Genomic DNA, 19,781 nt, shown 5'->3' with positions numbered 1-19,781 from the left:
CCATGGGCACGTGTGTGTGGTATATATACACACACCAAGCCTATAGATTCATCGATTAAAGAGGGGCAGGGATGGGGGAGGTGACTGGCTGCAGGGGAAGGTTGACAAGAAGCTGGGGTCCAACCTTGAAGACCCAAGGCCCCATCCATGCTGTCTCTCCCACCTCAGCTGGGTGACCTGTCTGCGGGGGAGGCAGCCGCAGGAGCCCCAGTCTCGGGGTGGGAGGAAGGACCAGCCCCACCCCTCCTCGAGGCCTTGCCTGGGGACACAAGCGGGGGGAGGGGCAGGGGTGCTGTACAGTTTATCACGAACCAGGTGTATTGGAAGAATCCCATCTATATACAGACATTGTGTGGCCCCGCCCCGGCCCAGCAGGCTGGTGGGGGCACCAGGTAGGCAGGCAGCCTGGCTCCAGGCGGGCTTAGGGCTTGGGGCTTGGGGCGTGGCAGAGGGGAGGTTCCCCGCCGGGGCTGTCCCCTCTGGCTTCCCTGTGCAGTTCCACTTGGATCAGCGCCTCTGCCTCCCCCGCTCCCCTCGGTCAAGGGGGTCCCAGGTCCCTGTCCCCTCCGCCCCTGCCCTGCAGAGACTCCAGAGATCAAAGGATTTGTCCGTCTGTCTGTCCTGCAGATTATTTGCCTGGAGATCCTGCCTGTCCCAGTCCCCCTTTCCCCAAAGTCCCTCTGGGAGCTTCCTTTCCCATCTCAATGCCTTTATCCTGGATTCAGTGAAAGAGGCCACATCTGGAATCTGGGGGCCATAGGTGAGGCAAAAGTTTCCCTGGCCTGCCCTGGGGAGCAGAAGGCCTCAGTTTAGGGGGGGGATGAGCCACCTCAGGGCCTGGAGCTTGAGCTGGGAAGTGCTGCAAGCTGTCATGAGGGGTGAGGCAAACTTCTGTGGCAGACCAGTGTGGGGAGAAGGGGGGAGCGGGAGGGGACAGGGACGGGGAGGCCCTCAGATTTTGATCTCTGTCCGGAAGGTCTGCTGGCCGTGCTCCGTGTGCGGGTGGCGCCGGGCCCGGACGGTGAGGCTGCCGTCCTCCCTCAGGGCGGAGGTCACCGAGGTGGGATCCACGTCCTCGGGCAGCTGGCACTTGTGAGCGAAGGTGTTCATGACCGTGCCATCAGCTGCCAGCTGGGGAGGGGTGACAGGTCAGCGCAGGGTGCCCCACCCCGCCCCGTCCAGCTCGGGTCAAGCCGCAGTCCCTTCTCTCTCGTGTCATGCCGGCCAGGCCCCCACGCGCCCGTGCTGAGGGGCTGGCCCGGGTGGCGGTGGCAGGGACAGCGACAGAGAGGCTCAGAGGAGCCCCAGTGCTTCCACGGGGGGGGGGGGGGGGGGGGGGCGGTGGCTAGCTCAGAGAGGGAGGAGCTCCCGAGCAGCAAAGAGAAGACAGCCCGGAGCAGGGGGGAGCAGGGCCGTGCCCTCGGGGAGGCCCAGACACATCGGGGTGTCAGTAGCCCGGGCGGTCGGGCCGCCCCTCCCCCCATGGCTTGGCCCGCACACAGTGTCCAGAGGAGCCTGGGGTGGCTGAGTCACTGGGTGGGGGGGAGATGCAGGCTGGCACGTGCTGCCCGCTGGTCCTGGTGCCCACAGTCCTCGGCTTCTCTGGTAGAGGTGCCAGGGCAGCTAGCCTCTTGTGCTCAGCAGAGGAAGCCAGGCCTTGGAGGATCCGCAGGAAGCCTTGGACAGACCCTCTGGGGCAGCACCCTTGGTCAGGCCGGGCCACACCCTCCTCCCCAGTAGAGGCCTCCTGGGAGCTGGGACTCTGAGACCCTAGTGACCCAGTGACCCTGAGACCCGTGAGTGCAGGGACTGTGGGGTGTGGAGTGCGTCTGACCCTGAACAGCAGGGCCTCTGCCCAGCCTTGGGCCCCGTTCAAGGATCCCAGGATGGGGGCTGAACCTCCGGGTGGGGGGGAGGAAAGAGGGGCTTGAAGGGTGTCACGTGGGGGAACACTTCCCCCCAGCTTCCCAGGGGAGCCCCCCACCTACCCACATGCCTGCCAGAAAAGGTGTCCCCACTCAGCTACCATCTGCATGCTCTCGGCTCCCCCCTCACCTCACCTCCTCAGGTGCCCCCTGCCTGCATCCTTCCAGCCCTCTCCCATTCCCCTGTGACTCCCTCAGCTGCCCTTTGGCTCCTGAACAAAGGATCTCAACGCCTTGGGGCAGGGAGAGGCAGTGGTGGGGGGACGGGGCGGTGGGGGTCCCTCGGCCTACAAGCAACAGGAGCAAGGTCTCCAGTTTGCCCTGGGAGGTTGTGGGGGGCACTAGTCAGCATCTGGGGTCCCGGCAGGGGCATGGGAGTGGGGACGCCGGGCGGAGAATACAGATGTGGAAGCGGGCAGGATGGGCAGGCTCACCTTCTCAGCCCGCACCTCGATGTGGTTGTTGGAGGTGGTCACAATGATGTCTTCAGGGGAGAAGTCACTCACATCCACTGCAAACTCATAGGCATCCCCGAGGGTCTTGATGTTGCCCGGCCCCCCGGGGCGGGCTATGGGGGGAAGGCTGTTGTGAGCTGAGCCCCGGGCAGCCCTGCCTCTAGAACCCGGGTTTTTGGCTCCTCTTGGGGAAAGGGGCAGGTCCCCAGGCCTGACTCCCCCTCAGCTGTTGTTCCTAACCCCCCTGCCCACCTCCCCTCACCTCCTGCAGCCCACCTTTTCCGTGGCGGGCTGAGTGACACTGTGTGGGGCAGCCCACCCAGGCCTGGAGGCTGGGGGATGTCTCCCACCCCTCAACCCCATCCAGTCCTCCAGAGCTCCAGTGAGGACCTGGCCACAGGCCCTGTGTGGCCACTGGCGTCAGAGCTGACCCCTGGGGCCCCAGCTGTTCTTGGAGGTCGGCCTGTTCTTGGGGCCACATCTGTCTCTGTGGCCACATCTGTCCTGGTGGCCACACGTGGCTCCAGTCGGGTGGCACCTGTTCTGGGCAGCTCGGTGGCCGCGTTCACAGGTGCCCTGGAGCAGGGGTCCCCTCCCTGAGCATCTCCCCTCCGAGCCCTAACAACTTGCCTGGGAAGGCCAGGGGCTCCGAGTGGGGCCGCATGAAGCTGCCAAAATCCTCGGAAAACATGCTCAGGGCTTTCTCCATGGGCGGGTCCTGGGCTGGGAGGGCACGGGAGGCTGAGGAGGACGAGGATGAGGACGAGGATGAGGACGAGGAGGAATGGAAGCTTCTCTCCGCTCTGAAGGTGGAGGAGGTCCTGTGGCTCATCCACAGGCCGGCGGCCGGCGGCCGGGCCCTGGCCAGGCGGGCAGGGGGACAGGAGAGCGTGTGGGCAGCAGGCTCTGGGGGAGCGTGCCCGGCCCTGATTGCCGGCGCTTTATAAGGGCCCGACCGTCCCTGGGCTTGGGGCCAGCCCCTTGTCTCCCAGCTAAATTTAGGCCTCGCCTCGGCCTGGAGGGGGCTGGAAATCCTCTCTGGTGAGGCCGCACTGCTGACAGTCCAGCACACGCAGGCCCAGGCTGAGCTCACAGCCCAGCATTCCAGGCCGATAAGTCCAGCCCGGGGCCTCCGCAGCGGCGGGGCCGGGGGCAACCTGTCCTCTCGCCACTCAGACCCCCCATGCCCGCCACAGGACCTTGTGTGTGTGTGTGCGTGATGTTTCTGTGTCCCTGTCTCCCCCATCAGCCTGGCGGGGGGGAGGGGTTTAAGGACGGTGCCTCCCCCATCAGATTGCAAGCTTCTTGAGGATAGAGTTTTCTGTTTCCTGTCCCCTCTCCCCCAAAGTTCCAGTCCTTGGTAAGAGGGGATCTAGGTGATGGGCAGTCAGGTCAGCAGAGGCCCAAGCACCTGGCTCTGGGGAGAGCAGGAGATGCAAGATCAGAAGGTAGGAGTGGGTGGAGGACCTCCACCTGTTGGACCCCTGTGTGAGGTGAGAGACTCCTTCCCTCAGGGCAGATAATGTTTACAGCCATCTCTTAGGAAGGACGGAGAGCCCTGGAGCGGGGCGCGGGGGGAATGTGCAGGTGTCCCCCTGCCCGCTCCCACGGGGACCCAGATTCTGTGCTTGCCCTCCCCCCACTCTCAGAACATTTTGGGGCCCCAAGAGGAGGAAGCTGGCGGCCCTTGGCCAGGGTGGGGGTTGAGCCAGGACTCGGCGGGGGGGCAGATAATTTGGTGGTAAGTGTCCTTAAAGGTCTAGAGGGTTATGTTGCTGGGAACTGTCCGCTTGACCTCCAGCTCAATGGAGATGCTCAGGACTCCGGGGGGCTGGATTTCAGGGAGAGGTAAAGGAGAATTCCGGAAGACGCTATTCTACCTCTGAATTCTGGAGTGCCTCCTGGCTGTGAGCTTTCCAGCACCGCCCCACTTGATCTCCACACAGCTCGGCTCGGGAAAGAGGTGTTGTTCCCATTTTATAGGCGGGAACGCGGAGCCTCACCGAGGGGGCGGGCCTTGCACGTGGGTAAGTGGCAGAGCTGGGATTCAGACCCAGGTGGGTCTGATTCAGAGCCCCTCCAGGAGGAGCGCCTGGGTGGCTCAGTCAGTTAAGCGGCTGCCTTCGGCTCAGGTCATGATCCCAGGGTCTTGGGATCGAGCCCCACATCGGGCTCCCTGCTCAGACTCGGGGGGAGTCTGCTTCTCCCTCTGCCCCTCCCCTGCTCCCTGCTTATTCTTTCTCTCTCTCTCTCTCAAATAAATAAATAAAATCTTAAAAAAAAGAAAAAACCCTCCAGGAGGCTGGGGTGACCTGACCATACGTGTATGGAGACAGACTGGCCCAGAAGCCCCTCTCTAGCCACCCACGGCTCAGCAGAGCCAGGACTGACATCCTGCGGGGCCAAGGGGTAAAGCAGGAGAGGCTATTCTGGGCGGTGGGCGCTGCCCAGGCCACGGTGTGGGGTTTCTGCTCTTCTCTCCAAATCCTGCCCTTCCTGCCCAGACCTGCTCTGATTCCTCCTCCCCCATGAAGGCCTCTGTGATTGCTGCAGCCACACAGGGGCCCCTGCCCAGAGGCCCACCCCAGCACCTGGCACTCTGACATGTCTTCCTGGGTCCGTGACTTCTCTGTCGTGTCCTCACTCCCCCACCTCAGACTGGTGGTTCCCCTGGTGCAGGGGTCCGCCTGTCTCCCTGTTAGACTGGGGGCTCCTGAAGGTGGGGACTGTCTTTCTTTGGCTCCCACAGAACACCATCCTTGTGGGGCTCCATCTAGAGGTAATCACTGGTGCTGGTGGTCCGTGGGTGGGGGCAGCGTGGAGCTGGGAGCTGGGGGGTGGTTGGAGCAAGAGGGGTCTGTCATTCTAGTGGAGGTTCCTGCTGGGCCCGTGTCACCCATACTGGCTGAGGGCTTCCAGTGGGGCTGCCAGGAAGTGACCAGCACGAGGCAAGATGGAAAGAGGGTAGGGGCGGGGGTGGGGGGGCCCACAGGCCTCCCGCCCGCCAGGGAAACAGGAGCTGGTGGCTAAATGCAGACACACTGTCATGGTGCTGAGGGCCTGAGTCACTGCTCCTGGACGTCAGATCCCGTTACCCACCTCCGCCCACCATTCCTCCTCCCCTTCCTCCTATCCCTGAGGCATCGCCCATAAATGTACTGGATTTACTGACTTCAGGGGCCAGGAGGGACCTCAAAAGGTCATCAAGGCCACTCCCCCTATCTCTGGGCATGCTCTCCCTCCAGATCACAGGGATAGAAGGAACTTCTGAGATGATCCAATGCCTTGAATCCCAATCACCTGGGAGAACTTTTAACACACACAGACTCTTCCCTCTGCACCCCAAGATTCTGATTTATGGTCTTGGGAAGCGAGCAGGCATCTCTTTCCGTCAGGTTTGTACACAGCCAGCCGGCAGGCCAGCGTTTGGAAACTGCTCATCACTCAGCAGATATTTACGGAACACCTGCTCTGTGGGGGGGGCCCTGTTCTAGGCTCTGGGGGAGTCATGATGAATGAGGAATGTGTGCATGACTCCCCAGCTCTCCTCATGGGACAGAAGAGGACACCAAGGTTCTGAGTGGTGGAGGACCCGCTGGGGTGACAGAGCTGTTCTAGCATCCAGCCTGCTCTTACCCTCCACGGCTGCGGGGGCCTGATGCAGGGAAGTGGCTTTGGGAGGGGCTCTGCTCCCCTCTCCCCAGTTTCCTGGTGTTCCCAGGGCTGGGAGGTGAGGGTGCGGACATGCGGCACCTGCTGGGCAGCTGATGCTGGCTGTGGGATTATACTGGGGTTTGGGATGTCAACAGGGCAGCCAGGTATCCTGTTACTGTATGCAGTCACCAGCTGGGTGTGGCAAGGTGACAGTGGGCCCAGCCCGTGCAGAGCTGCAAGCCCCGTCCCGCCTCCCACCACATACACAAGTGCTCCTATTTCGGATGGACGTGGCCAGGCATCCAGGGGCAGAGGGTGGCTCAGGGTCCCAGGATTTTAACAAGTCCCCGAAGGGCCATTATGATTTTCAGAGAGATTTGTCTGGGGGAGGGAGAGAGAGGAGTTATCCCAAATCTCTTGCCCAAATCTTTCCAAAAGTGACATCAGACCCAAATCCTCTGCTTTGTGCCCAAACCCTTGACCTGACTGATGAAAGCCACGGGGGCTGGAGGAGCTCTGGGGAGGGGAAAAGCCAGACAGTCTAGGTCTGGGTTCAGCCTCTGCTGTGTGACTTTAGAGAAGTCACTACACCTCTCTGATCCACTATCATCTGCCAAATGGTGATGCCGCCCTTGACTCACAAGGATGCGGGAGGATGAACTGTGTTGCAGACATAAAGGGCCCGGTGTGTGGCTGGCACATAACCTGTGCTCGTTCCCTCCCCCTCATGTCCTCGTCCCTACCCTCTGCTGGGGCAGGACCGTCTGCGGCATATACTGGGAAGCACTGTGGTTTGAGGGGTAGTTCTCTGAGGCTAGAGGGGCTGGACCTGAGGATCAAGTTCAAGTTCCTCCCCAGGCCTCAGAGGCCTGCGGGGCCCCACATCACCGCCCCTGCTCAGCTTGTCGGTCTCCTCCCCACCCCTGAGCAAGGTGGGCGGCGGAGCCGTGTGTAGGCTTTGAGGTCTGGCAAACCCGGCTGGGAATTCCGGCTCTGCCCCTCGGTCTCTGTGACCTTGGACAAGCAGCATCACCCCTCAGGGACTCCAATTTCTTTAACATGGGATAGTACCTCCCACCTCGTTGGGTTTCTGTGAGCACTCACTGATTCTGGGGCTGGCTGAGCACAGCGCCTGGCCCACAGTGAGGGCGCGGTAGTGATGGGGCCCCTCGCCTTTGCCCAAGCTCCTCCTCCAGCTCCGTCGGCTTTCTCCCCTCTCCCTTCTCTGCTTCCTCAAACCCTTTCCGTGTCCAGCTCTGAGAATCCAGCCCCTGCAGAGGACCCCTCACTGTGCTGCTGTGTGCAGGAGCTTCTGCTCCCCCCATGCCCCCCAGCCTGCAGCAGGGAGCCCCAGGGTGGTCGAGCGCCACTCTCTGCGTGGCTCTCCTGGGTTCTAGGGAGCTCCAGCTCCTGGCCCCCCTTGGCTGTTCTGGCCTGCATGGCTCAACCGGCCTGGGCAGTTCTGGATGGTTTGTCAAGGACATTCTTAATGGCTAGGGTAAACCCCGACGGAGGGGGGGCGCCCAGGATGCGGATTGGTGGAGCACAGACCTGTCCAGGAGCACCTGGGCTGCAGGCAAAGGAGTCTCTGTTAGAGGAGGGCCGGCTGGGGCCACAGCAGGACCGACGGACAGAGGTGAGGGGCTGCTGGGTGTGGAGCGGGGCCTTGGACTTGGGTGGAACCTGCCAGGGCCAGGGCAGGCGGGGCAGGAGGAGGCTGGGCGGCAGGGAGCCGGCACCTCATTACAACCCTCCTGGGCTGTCCTTCTGGGCCTGCCGTTTACCTGCCTCTGTGGCCTGAGCAGAGGAGAGGGGGCTCAGGGACGGGCATGGGGGACCCCACAGTGTGAGTGACTGCTGGGAAAGGAGATCGCTCTGTGCAGTGGAGGCAGCCAAGCGTTGAGGGTAGGATCGGTGCCCACGGCAGGGGGAAGGGAGTTCTGAGGCCCGGGGTCCCACCTTGACCAATCTGCTGCTGGACACAGAGGACACAGGAACCCCAGTCCCCACCCCACACCCTAACACAGATATGCGCACCCTCGGCGACACCCCCTCTGTGATGAGGACACATCAGACCTCTGTCCCCTCTGGATAGCTTCACATACACTCGCACATGCACGCACATGTGTGCACAGGAAAACACCTCTGTTCCTTTTTATCTGGGAAGTAGCGGTATTGGGAGGGCTAGGTGGCTGGGTAAGGGTATGGGAGCAGCTTACCAAGGGTCTGTCTGTCTGTCTGCTCAGGGACCCAATGGAAGAGCTGGTGGGGCTGCGTGAGGGCTCCTCGGGGAGCCCTGTGAGTCTTCGGGAGCTATGGGGCCCGTGTCCCCGCGTCCGCCGAGGCATTCGAGGTGAGAGCTAGGCCCCCTTCCTCTCCCTGTCGAAGACCCCTCAGGACATCGCCCCTACCCGGACCCCACCTCCCCACCCACCTTGAAACCCAAGAGCTGCCCGGCCTTCATGTGCCCACAATCTCCGGGTGGCAGGGAGGGGAGGGACCTGTCTGCCAGTCCATCTGCCTGTGGGTCTAGAGGTCTGCTCTCTGCCTTCGGGGAAAGCAGCCCCCAAGCCCGATGGCCGTGCTAGGGGCCTTGCTCGGGGCCCAGTGTGTGCTGCCTGGCCGGACCTCAGCGCGGCCTGTAGGATAGGCCCACAGGTCTGGAGACAAGGGGGTTCCTGCTAGACTTGTGTTCTCTGTGCTGTGCCTTGTGGAGACACTGGAGAAAGCCGTAGCTCTCAGCACACCCTCCCCAGCCCCTGCCGGCTCCATCAATCTTCCATGAGTATCCAGTGTGGGGTGGGGTGGGGAGGGTGCACAGGTCAAAGGTCCCCTAGCAGGGCCCACAGGACTGGCACTCACTGTGTTGCTGCCTTCACTTGCCACAATTCCTGCTTTGCCCCTCATGCGCAGAACCCCTTCTGAGCCACCTTGGACTTGACCCCATGGCCCCAGCCCCACACTGCCCCTGCCCTCCCTGCCCTGGGCCCGGGCAGGCCTCCAGGGAAGGGGTTGTCCATGCCCCACCCCCGGCCCTGGGCTATGACCCAGTGCCCCTGCCCCAGGTGGCCTGGAGTGGCTGAAGCAGAAGCTGTTCCGCGTGGGGGAGGACTGGTACTTCCTGATGACCCTCGGGGTGCTCATGGCCCTGATCAGTTACACCATGAACTTCACTATCGGGCGCGTGGTCCGAGGTAACCCCTCCCTGGCACGCACACCTGCTCTGGACACAGGCTTCCACGCACGCTCTTGGGATGCCAGATGGGCCGCCAGGTGCATCACGGGTGGAGGAGGGCTCAGGGTAGGGAGGAGGCCTGGGTCTGGTCCAGGCTTTGCTCTTGACTTGCTGTGTGACCCTGGGTAGGCTCCTGCCCCTCTCTGGGCCTCAGTCTCCTCATCTGCACAATGAGCAAGAGACACCTGAATGTTCCCAAGAGCCCTTCTTCCTCTGAGCTCTATGCCCACCTCTTCCTGCTGCCCCTGTTCCTTCTCCTCCCTCCCTCCTTGCTTTCAGCTCAGTAACAGGGGAGGGCACTTGCTTAGACCACCAGACATAGAACTTTCTTTCCCCATGCTTCAGCAGGCTCTCTCCACCCTGAGCTCTCCCAGGAACAGGGGGCATGGGCAAGAAGGTTCTAAAACCCCCCTGGTAGACTTGTTCAGGTGCCATCCTAAGGACCTGCTATGCATCATGCACTGGACATCATTTGAGTGCTTTCTCGCAATGACCCCATGAGGGAGCTGCCATCACTAGCCCATTTGACAGATGGGGAAATGGAGGCTCACAGAGGTTAAGTCACTTGCCCAAGATCATTCAGTGGGTAGTAGCAACACTGGGCTGTGGATCCAGGGTCCCAGTCCTGCCTCTGTTTGGGCATCTGACATTCACTGGGTGGCCCCGGGCCTCCCCTCGTCGAGCCTCCATTTCCGGTCAGTGGACACCTGAGGGCTGCCAAGGCTATGATGGCTCCCTGACTCCCGGGGTGTCCCCAGCACACAAGTGGTTATACCGGGAGATTGGGGACAGCCACCTGCTCCGGTATCTCTCCTGGACCGTGTACCCTGTGGCCCTGGTCTCCTTCTCCTCCGGCTTCTCCCAGAGCATCACGCCCTTCTCTGGAGGTGAGGCATCTGCCTGTGTGCCTGGCGCCAAAGTCTTTCCGTATCCCTCGGGGCTTCTGATGGGGGCAGGCAGGAGGCAGTGACCCCATTTCACAGCCAGAGAAACCAGGCTCAGAAGTGTCATGTCGCTTGCCCCAAAGTCACACCGTGAGAAGGACTCTGGGGTCACTGCTGGCTCCGCTTCCTTTCTGAGGGTGCTTCTGGCTGATGACGGGGAGCCCTGGCGGTAGGGTCCCCAGGGAGGGGCTGAGGGAGGGGCACAGCTCCCCCAGGCCTCTCAGCCCTGCATCCAGCTCCAGGCCAGCACTGGGGAGCTCCAGGGGTGCAGCCAGGGGTGGCCTGAGATTCTATCCTGGGTCCCCCACATTTGCCGTAGCTCAGGTTCAGCTGGAATGACATGGACAACTCCTGTCCCCTCTCTGACCTGCAGCTTCCTCATGTGCAAAGGAGTTTACAGATCCTAACTCAGGGTTTTGGAGGACCTGACAAGATCATGATGTGAAACATTTTGGGCAGGGTGAAGTGTTGAGAGTGTAATCTAGAGACCGTCCCTCCTCTTGCCCCCTGTCCATCCCCTGCCAAGGTTCTGGAATCCCGGAGCTGAAGACTATCTTGTCAGGCGTGGTGTTGGAGGACTACCTGGATATCAAGAACTTCGGGGCCAAGGTGGCAGGCCTCACCTGCACCCTGGCCGCCGGCAGCACCATCTTCCTGGGCAAAGTGGTACGGGCAGGCGCGAGAACACCCCACCCCGCCCCTCTGCCTTTCCCTCTTGCCCCACAGAAGCTGGGTCAGTGGCGACTCGGGCCAGTGCCTGCCTTCAGGGCTTCAGGCCTGGGGAGGGGCAGGCTAGGTCCCCAGAGTGTGACAAAAGAGCTGGGGAGACGGAGGACGAGGGTGCGGATGGGCAGCCATGTAGGTCTGGATGAGGCTCTCTCTGCCCCCCAGCCCTGGGCCCCAAGGGGGAGGAGTAAGGGCTCTGAACTCCCCCACCTCCCCAGCAGGGCCCCTTCGTGCACCTGTCTGTGATGATCGCAGCCTACCTGGGCCGGGTGCTCACCAAGGCCATTGGGGAATCTGAGGTAAGGGGGCCAGGGAGGGCCCCCCTTGGAGGAACGAGAGGGAGGGCAGGGTGGCGGCTGACTCTGAGCCCCCAACTCGGGATCCCCCCCAGAACAAGAGCAAGCAGAACGAGATGCTGGTGGCGGCAGCAGCGGTGGGCGTGGCCACGGTGTTTGCAGCACCCTTCAGTGGTGAGATCCTGCCCCTCCCTTGCACCCTGGGGCCCCCCACACCACTCCTGTCCCCCAGCGCTGCCGACCTCGCCGCTCACTCCTCTGTCCAGCTGAGGGCCCCGGAGGAGGGGTGCGGGCTTACTGCAGTCCTTTGAGGGCACATCCACCCCAGGGTGGGATGGAGGTGGGTGTCAAGACGCCTCAGGGTCACATCCGATAGACTTGGGTTGGAGATCCCGCTCCCCTGTGTGACCCTGGGCCAGTGAGTTCAGCTTTCAGCTCTCTGAGCCTCATTTCCTCGTCTGTAAAATGGGGCTAATCGCCCCACGCCATAGGGCTGTTGTAGGGATTGAGATGGCCCAGGAGGGCACAGGCGGGTACACTCCCTGGGCTCCTGCCTGGCCTCCCTTGCTCCAGCTCAGGCCCAAAGAGGGGGGGAGCCTGTCTGCGGGGGCTGTAGGAGAGCAGGACGGGAGGGGTCAGGGCGCTGGGATGGATGGAGGTGGGGCTCCATCTAAGCTCAGCATCACCTTCAGGCGTCCTGTTCAGCATTGAGGTCATGTCTTCCCACTTCTCTGTCTGGGATTACTGGAGGGGTTTCTTCGCTGCCACATGTGGAGCCTTCATGTTCCGCCTCCTGGCGGTCTTCAACAGCGAGCAGGGTGAGTCCCCGTTAGAGCGCCAGACCCCAGCCCTGGCTCCCTCCCCGTCCCCCCCCCCCATCTTTTCTCCCCCTCTCCTCTCCTTCCTGACCTGACTTAGCGCCACCTCCACTGCTGTTTGTCAAGTCTGGGACTTGGGTTTGGCTGGGGTCGGGGTATGGTCCCTGATCTTTCCCCTCCTGCCCCAGAGACCATCACCTCCCTCTACAAGACCAGTTTCAGGGTGGATGTCCCGTTCGACCTGCCGGAGATCTTCTTTTTTGTGGCACTGGGGTGAGTGAGCACCTCGGGTCCCTTGAGAGCCCAACTGGGGGCCTCGCCCAGGCCTGAGCCGCTGCCCTTGTTTCTGGGGCGGGGCTCTGGCCTCACCTTCCCTCCCCAGGGCCATCTGCGGCATCCTGAGCTGCGCTTACCTCTTCTGTCAGCGAACATTCCTTGGTTTTGTCAAGACCAACCGGGTCATCTCCAAACTGCTGGCCACCAGGTGGGCTCTGGACAGGGACTGGGGACCTCTCAGGGAGGACAACCCCCCCTCCCTTCCTCAGCCTCCTGAGCCCATAGCTCCCTTTGATAGAGAGACCCACCCTCTGACTGCACTGTCATCCTCCTACTGAGCCCCCCAAAACTTCCTAGCCCACACTCCACTTAAGGAACCCCTATTCCCTCCTAACACCCCTCTCCAGCTCCCCACAGTCACTGCTCCACACCCCCACCCCCAGTTTGCTGGGCTACCAACCCTTCCATGTTCTCCCCACTCCTCCTGAGTCTTCACTCTATCACGGAGCTTGCACCCCCCCCCCACCGAAGCCCTACTTTCCCACAGAGCCAGAAGCCCTAACCAAGCCCCTCTCCTCCCCAAACCTTGCCTGCCCCCTGGCATTGGCACCTGCCCCAGGCCGGCCATGCATGGCCCACCCTGGCCTGGTGGACCTCTGTCCCCAACTCTCCTATCAGCCCGGTGGGGCTGACCACCGCAGGTTTCCTCCCCTGGAGGGGGGCTGGCCTATGGCCCCCACTCCTCCAGTTTCTGCCTCAGTGCCGACCCTCGGGGTGGTGGGGCCTGCTCTTGCCCGTCTACCCCTCCGTGTGGTGGGGGAAGAGGAGGACCAGCACTGGAGCTTACCCCCCACCCCCACGCCCCACAGCAAGCCTCTGTATTCCGCCCTGGCGGCCTTGGTTCTCGCCTCCATCACCTACCCCCCTGGCGTGGGCCACTTCCTGGCTTCTCGGGTAAGGGGCGTTGAGCTGGGGTGGGGTGGGAGTGGGGAACCCCCATTTGTCACTCACATTGTGCCTGTCATCTCACTTAATCCCCACAATACCTGTAAGGGGAAGCCTGTGGGTCATCCTCATGTTCCAGATGAGGACACTGCAGGCCTGGGAGGTCAGAGCCCTTCCCAAGGTGGGAAGTGGCAGAGGAGGACTTGAGGTGGGGTCAGGGTGAAGGGGTGGCAGCAGCTGCTGCCCAGCCCCCTCCTGCAGAGTTCCCACCTGTCCCCTGAGCCAGCTGTCCATGAAGGAGCATCTGGTCTCACTGTTCGACAACCACTCGTGGGCGTTGATGACCCGGAACTCGTCCCCTCCCTGGCCCGAGGACGTCGACCCCCAGAACCTGTGGTTTGAATGGTACCACCCGCGGTTCACCATTTTTGGGACCCTCGCCTTCTTTTTGGTTATGAAGGTGGGTGCCAGGGCCCCCCCCCCCCGGAGTCGTGCACAGAGTGGAGACGGGCCTTGGATGGGATGGGGAGCAATGCCTCCCACTGAGTGTAGCACAGCGCCCGGGCCTTCCACCCAGGCTGTCTGATCTCACTCTTGCCCGCTGTGTGACCCCCGGCCAAGTTGCTTCAGTTCTGAGCCTCGGTTTCCTCATCTTTAAAATGGGGCCGTTGCTGTGTCTACCTCCAAGGGGAGGTTGAGCAGGAAGAAAGGAAAGCCCTTGGCGTGATGCCAGGCACATAGTAGGCTCTTTGTCAGGGTGGGTTTCCTTCCCTCGGTCGGTGCCCTCCTAACACCAGACGCTGGCAATGGGCCTGTGCCTGGGCGGCCTCCTTCTCCCCGGGAAGCTCCCCTGTCCCCTGCCCATTCCCTCTCCTGCCCACTCTTGTCCAGTTGCCTCTAACCTCGGCTCCTCCGGGTTCCCCCCCACCCGCCTCCAGTTCTGGATGCTGATTCTGGCTACCACCATCCCCATCCCTGCTGGGTACTTCATGCCCATATTCATCTTTGGTGAGTCTGGGGTTCCCAGGGCCTGAGAGTTTCAGGGTTATTGGGGCAGGGCCACGGCTCCTGGCTCTCTCCCTCCCTCCTCAGACGGTGCTGAGGTTGGTCCCCAGGGATGGAGGGCTGTGGGGGCTGCGTCAGCCTGCCTCCCCCTTCTCACCCTGTCTGTGGCCAGGAGCTGCCATTGGGCGTCTCATAGGGGAGGCCCTCGCTCTTGCCTTCCCCGAGGGCATTGTGGCTGGAGGAGTCACCAACCCCATCATGCCTGGGGGGTATGCCCTGGCAGGTGAGTGGGCTGGGTCCCCACGGGAGAGGCAGACCTTGTGGGGGGGCTGGCTGGACCCAGAGGATCGGGGCATGGAGAGATCACTGAGCCTCCCAGTGAGACCCCTCCCTGAGCCCTGTCCCCCGAGTCCCCGTTATTCTCTCTAGCTCCTGTCTTGTCCCTGATACCCCATCCTCTCCCTTACACGCTGCCCCTCACCGAGCCCAGGCTCTGGGGCGCTTCCAGCAGTGGCCAGCACGTGGCCTCTGGACAGTTCCCACCTAGCACATGGCCACGGCCATGGCAGCTTTGCCGTCCTCATGAGGCTGGCCCCTGGCCTGAGCCACCCCTGCCCTCCCCCGGCTTTGCCCCCTGCAGGGGCTGCTGCCTTCTCGGGGGCCGTGACCCACACCATCTCCACGGCGCTGCTGGCCTTCGAGCTGACTGGCCAGATAGTGCACGCCCTGCCCGTGTTGATGGCCGTCCTGGCAGCCAACGCCATCGCCCAGAGCTGCCAGCCCTCCTTCTATGACGGCACCATCATCGTCAAGAAGCTGCCATACCTTCCATGGATCCGAAGCCGAAAAATCAGGTGAGTGGTGCCCACGTTGGGCTGGCTGATGCAGGTGATGGGTCTGGGTGGGCTGGGGTGAAGGCCCCCCCCAAAAAAAACCCTCACTGTGGCTGACCTTGGACGTGGGTGGTGTGGAAGGGGCCCACACACAGCCATCTCGTCTCCACTCTCTCCAGCTCCCTGCACGACCCTGGACAAATGCCTGGCCTCCCGGGCTCCAGTGTCTTATTAGTTGTCTGTCTGCACGACAGGAGGACAGATGTTGCCCATTTGCTGGGAACTGGGGCTCATAGAGGTGCCGTGGTTTGCTCCCCGTCACACAGAGAGGAAGCACCAGATCCGGGAGGTCCCCTCCTCTCTCCCACTCCTGCCCTGCTGTCCTTGCTGGCACGTTGGGAGCTGGAATCTCCCTTGGCCAGGCAGGACCAGAGCAGCCTCTGTTCCCAGAGAAGCAGGACTAAGAGGCTCTGAGAGTCTCGGGTCCAAGGTCCAGCTCCAAACATGTGCAAGCCGTCACCTTGGTCCAGACCTCAGTTTCTCCATCTGTAAATGGGGGTGGCTACTCCAGTGATTTTCAAACTTGAAAGCTTTCTTTTTCTTTTGCCATAAAACTTTTCTTCAGATGAAATTCTCCAGGGAAGGCTTCTGAGTAAAACAGAGCAGAATGGAGCCGGTCTGGAGGTGGGGGGTAAGGGGGAGGAGATAGGAGTTCAGGTGCTGGGAATCCAGAGCTAGGCCATAGGTGAGCTGTCCTCAAGTTCCTCCCCACCTTGGGGTTCTAGAAGCTAGAACCTAGGAATCTCTCAGCACCTGCCCACACCCAAGAACCAGCTTCCCCCAGGTACCCCTGCCTCGTCCTGGGGTCTGGAGATCACCTCACTCCAGGACCTGAGGGGAGCACCCTTCTGCCTCCAGCTCTCAGCGTGTGATCGTGGGGCACTTCATGAACTGTACTATCACCACACTGGCCAAGGACACACCTCTGGAGGAAGTGGCCAGGGTCGTGACCTCCACAGACCTGGCCAAGTATTTCCTGGTGGAGAGCACAGGTACCCAGCAGGAGTGGGGGAGCATAGGTGGGGAGGGGGCCTTCCCTCTACCTTTGTCTTTGGCCTTGGAGGGTCGGGTCCAGGAAAGGGGAAGCAGGGCATTGGACCTCTCAGTCACCTCAATCTGAATCTTGTCTCTGCAACTGTGTGACCTTGGGCAGGTCACTTCATCTCCTTGAGCCTCAGTTTCCTCACTGGTAAAATGGAGACCATGACCTCCCTAGCTTGGGGTGGTTGACATGTTTAAATGAGATGTGAGGAGTCTTGTAAGGCATTCTATGGATAGCTTTAGGAATTCTAGAAGCCAGGCCTGGTGAGCTTGGGGTAAATGATGGCAACACTATAAGGTCTCAGAAGACTCCTTACCTGGGCCTCCCTTCATTCCCCAGCTAACTCAACTCTCCTGAAACCCTGTTGCCACAAGAAAAATGTCTTTTTAAAGAAAAATGAATGGGTGCCCTTGTGAAAAGATACATAAGCTGCATCTTGGGGAAGGATCTAGCTAGAGCATCATTTCCCACTGGGACACAAGTACAGTAAGAGTAGGAAAGATTTGTGGGGGGGAAGGTAGCCATGTCCACTCAGGGCCATTGTCAGCCCACATATGCAAACGAGACAAGGTACACACTTGTCAAGCATAGCACAGCAGGAGTTTGATTCCTACTCATCCTTTGGGCAGGTACCTTGTTTAGTGAGCAACCTGCAAAACCCTATGGGTTACCCCCATACCCACCCAAGAGCCCGTAAAGCCATACGAGCAGCAGAACCATGGGCAAACCCCTTAAGCTCTATGAACTGCAGTTTCCCCGCCTGGAAAATAGGGACCAACGTGGAGTTGTCAGAGGTTCTCATCCCAAATGCCATGTCCTCTCCCCACTCAAATTGGGATACCTTTAACATGATCCCACAGACTACACCAAATACGCCATTTAGAAATATTTGCATATGGGTGACTCCTCCAAGAAGCTTCACCTCCTGGAACAAAGACAAAATTGGCCTCTAAGACAAAGACCACTTCTACCCTTGGAGCCACAGAAAGCAAAGAGCTCCCAACCAGCACAGGCCCAGGCTGTGGGACCCTGCTGCGCACCCAAGAAATAGCTTTAACTGTTGTTGTTGTTGTTTAAAGGGAGAGCATTTATATGCCTAGTTGTAAAGTCTGGATTTTACTTGACAAGAAGGAAAAATGCCAGGCTGCCCCCTCAAACCCCAACACCTGCCAACTCCAGTGATAGCCCAGAGTGAGGCATGCCAAGCCCTCAGCCCACACCAGGACCTCAGAACATGGGGACCTTCTGGGTTCACACTTTCACTGGGCTGAGCCAGGTGTGGAACTTCCTGTGGGAAATGAGGGGCAAAGCCCAGCCCTGACCCACAGACGTCTTCGTGCAGGTGTCCCAAAGCTGCTCCTGCCTGGAGAGCCTGCCACAGGGGGAATCCGGATGCGCAGCCTTACCCAGCTGCCTTCCATTACCACACCTCCACATCAGAAGCTCAGTGACCTTGGGCAAGATAATTAACCTCTCTGTGCCTCTGGGCCTCAGCTTCCTCTTGTATAAAATCAGTGGTAATAGCTCCTGACCCTCTGGCTGCCGTAGGGTCCTGACACGAGAACACCCAGTACAGTTCTCGGCACATAGTAGCCGCCCAGTAAATGCCGTGTGGCTCTCTCCCTCTCCACGTGTGCAGAATCTCAGATACTGGTGGGCACTGTGGGACGGGCACACTTGGTGCGGGCACTCCAGGCTGAGCCACCTTCCTGGGCTCCAGGGCACCGGGTGAGTACTCCTGTGGGGTGTCAGGATGGGGGGTGGTCAGCAGGGGAGTGAGGGGGGCGCCTCGGGGAAAGGGGGTTTGACAGGGACAGCCTGGAGGAGGCGGAGGCTGGCCCAGCCCTCCATGATCCTTCCCCCATCACTGTCAGCATCTCCGGGACCTCTTGGCTGGGGGCTGTCCCATGGAGCCAGTGACCCTGCAGCTGTCTCCGGAGACCTCCCTTCACCAGGTAGTGGGGAAGGTTCGGGCATGTGGGCAGACGAGGACTGTGGGATAGAAGGGAAGAGCCCAAGAGGGGAACTTAGGCTCCAGCTTTCTTGGTACCCTGTGGCTCTCTGCACCTCCTGGGTCGGCTTCCTCATCTGTAGAATGAGCATAGTAGTCCTTGTCCTCTCCCCGTCCCTCATTTCTAGGGTTCTTGGGATGATGCAAAGACTAGGGAAGAGGGAGAGCTTGGGGGAGCAGAAGCCTCAGGGTGGAGACAGTAGTTGAGAGGATGTCTTTGCATCAAGGCACACATGGGTCTCAATTTCAGGTCTACCACATTCTCCCTGTGTGATCTTGGGCAAATTACTTAATCACTCTGAATGCTGACCCCTTCCCACCCTACAAAACAGGGGCTTTGGCACATGGGGTCGGAGAGGGACAGAAGCAGGTTGGGGACGTGGAGGTGGCCTCAGCCCCTCTGTGCTGCTGGATGATGCTGGATCATGCTAAATAAACCGGTCGTTTCCATTGGTCCCTTGTGTGGACTCTGGAGACCCCTGGTGGTCACAGTGGACATTGCAGGCCCAGGTCCTGGTGTCCCACTGTTACTGTGCCCCACCCCTTTCCCAGGCTTTGAGACAGGCGGGTGGGCACCCCTGGGACAGAGCCCTGGCCAGAGCCTCCACCCCAGCTCACAGCCCCCAAGCTAGGGAGAGATTGAAGCCCGATGGGCTGAACACCATCTATCCTCCAATGTTTCCTAACAACCCCCGCCCTCTAGGCACACAACCTCTTCGAGCTGTTGAACCTTCAGTCCCTCCCCGTGACGTCCCTGGGCAGAGCTGTGGGCTCCGTGTCTTGGGTGGAGGTACGAGGGTCCCGGGGCAGAGCAAGGCAGAAGAGCCATGCTCGAGCAGGCTGGGAGACAGGGGGGCACAGTATGATCCCATCCAAATTTAGAGAGGCCTCATTGGATTCTGATGAGCCCCACTTTTTGGCCCAGAGTGCCTGGCCACTGTTTTTTGTTTTTTTTTTTTTTAAGATTTTATTTATTTATCTGACAGAGAGACACAGCGAGAGAAGGAACACAAGCAGGGGGAGTGGGAGAGGGAGAAGCAGGCTTCCTGCAGAGCAGGGAGCCAGACGTGGGGCTCGATCCCAGGACCCTGGGATCATGACCTGAGCCGAAGGCAGACGCCCAACGACTGAGCCACCCAGGCGCCCCCTGGCCACTGTTTTGTGCCTGCCATTCTCTGGGCCTAAATGATGCCATCTGTGCTGTGGGGAGGCACCGGCTTTAGCATTTACCCCGGAATCAACCCTTAGGGCAGCCAGACAACCCTGGAATCCCCACTCTCAGCCTCCTCTACACCCTCCCTCCCCCAAACCCCTCTTTCTCTGTTCTAGTTGAAGAAAGCAATTTCCAACCTGACAAACCCACCACCCCCAAAGTGCACCAGCCTGGCAAGATGAAACAAGTGAAGGAGACCCTGCCTCTCTTCCCCCATCACAACACACCCCTGCAGCCCAGCTCAACTCCTCAGTGAAGCAGGCAGCTCTAACCTAGCACCGAAGGGGGCCCCACATTCACCATGTCCCATCCTGGGTGGCACAAGCGCTCCATACCGTAAAAG

At 60.8% G+C, this 19,781-nt stretch overlaps 2 protein-coding genes across 8 annotated transcripts; one reads left to right on the top strand and one right to left on the bottom strand.

Moving 5' to 3' along the window:
- Positions 1 to 951: 951 nt before the first annotated feature.
- HSPB7 (heat shock protein family B (small) member 7) lies at positions 952 to 3,212 on the bottom strand. Of its 7 annotated transcripts, none has more exons than XM_032418386.1 (3): positions 3,004 to 3,212; positions 2,360 to 2,507; positions 952 to 1,131 (listed from the first exon to the last, which is right to left on the bottom strand). In XM_032418386.1, exons 1-3 carry the CDS (start codon positions 3,210 to 3,212, stop codon positions 952 to 954), a joined length of 537 nt encoding a protein of 178 aa, XP_032274277.1. The 7 variants fall into 7 exon arrangements, with proteins under 7 accessions (XP_032274277.1, XP_032274268.1, XP_032274295.1 ...); XM_032418377.1 differs by having other exon boundaries at positions 2,360 to 2,517; positions 3,011 to 3,212; XM_032418404.1 differs by having other exon boundaries at positions 2,375 to 2,517; positions 3,011 to 3,212.
- Positions 3,213 to 7,641: 4,429 nt separating this feature from the next.
- Positions 7,642 to 19,620, top strand: CLCNKA (chloride voltage-gated channel Ka). Its single transcript, XM_032415133.1, has 20 exons — positions 7,642 to 7,670; positions 8,281 to 8,387; positions 9,100 to 9,228; positions 10,028 to 10,156; positions 10,740 to 10,879; positions 11,161 to 11,238; positions 11,331 to 11,409; positions 11,928 to 12,053; positions 12,242 to 12,326; positions 12,436 to 12,537; positions 13,199 to 13,283; positions 13,561 to 13,734; positions 14,213 to 14,282; positions 14,452 to 14,562; positions 14,920 to 15,133; positions 16,031 to 16,164; positions 17,854 to 17,942; positions 18,089 to 18,169; positions 18,929 to 19,015; positions 19,555 to 19,620. Exons 2-20 carry the CDS (start codon positions 8,288 to 8,290, stop codon positions 19,618 to 19,620), a joined length of 2,079 nt encoding a protein of 692 aa, XP_032271024.1. The 5' UTR covers positions 7,642 to 7,670; positions 8,281 to 8,287.
- Positions 19,621 to 19,781: the final 161 nt, after the last annotated feature.

This window comes from Phoca vitulina, unplaced genomic scaffold (assembly GCF_004348235.1).
Source record: "Phoca vitulina isolate PV1807 unplaced genomic scaffold, GSC_HSeal_1.0 scaffold2, whole genome shotgun sequence".
Taxonomy (NCBI): domain Eukaryota; kingdom Metazoa; phylum Chordata; class Mammalia; order Carnivora; family Phocidae; genus Phoca; species Phoca vitulina.
Note: the sequence above shows the minus strand (reverse complement) of the source record. Positions and strands in the feature narration are given on the sequence as shown.

Excerpts from the sequence above, each read along its gene's own strand:
- HSPB7 (XM_032418377.1), bottom strand. The coding sequence starts at position 3,212 with ATGAGCCACAGGACCTCCTCCACCTTCAGAGCGGAGAGAAGCTTCCAT. Across the intron at positions 2,518-3,010 it reads GGAGCCCCTGGCCTTCCCAG|CTCACAACAGCCTTCCCCCC; the intron begins GCAAGTTGTTAG and ends CCCGGGGCTCAG. Across the intron at positions 1,132-2,359 it reads TCGAGGTGCGGGCTGAGAAG|CTGGCAGCTGATGGCACGGT; the intron begins GTGAGCCTGCCC and ends ACCCCTCCCCAG.
- CLCNKA (XM_032415133.1), top strand. The coding sequence starts at position 8,288 with ATGGAAGAGCTGGTGGGGCTGCGTGAGGGCTCCTCGGGGAGCCCTGTG. Across the intron at positions 13,284-13,560 it reads GCCACTTCCTGGCTTCTCGG|CTGTCCATGAAGGAGCATCT; the intron begins GTAAGGGGCGTT and ends CCCCTGAGCCAG. Across the intron at positions 18,170-18,928 it reads CGGAGACCTCCCTTCACCAG|GCACACAACCTCTTCGAGCT; the intron begins GTAGTGGGGAAG and ends CCCGCCCTCTAG.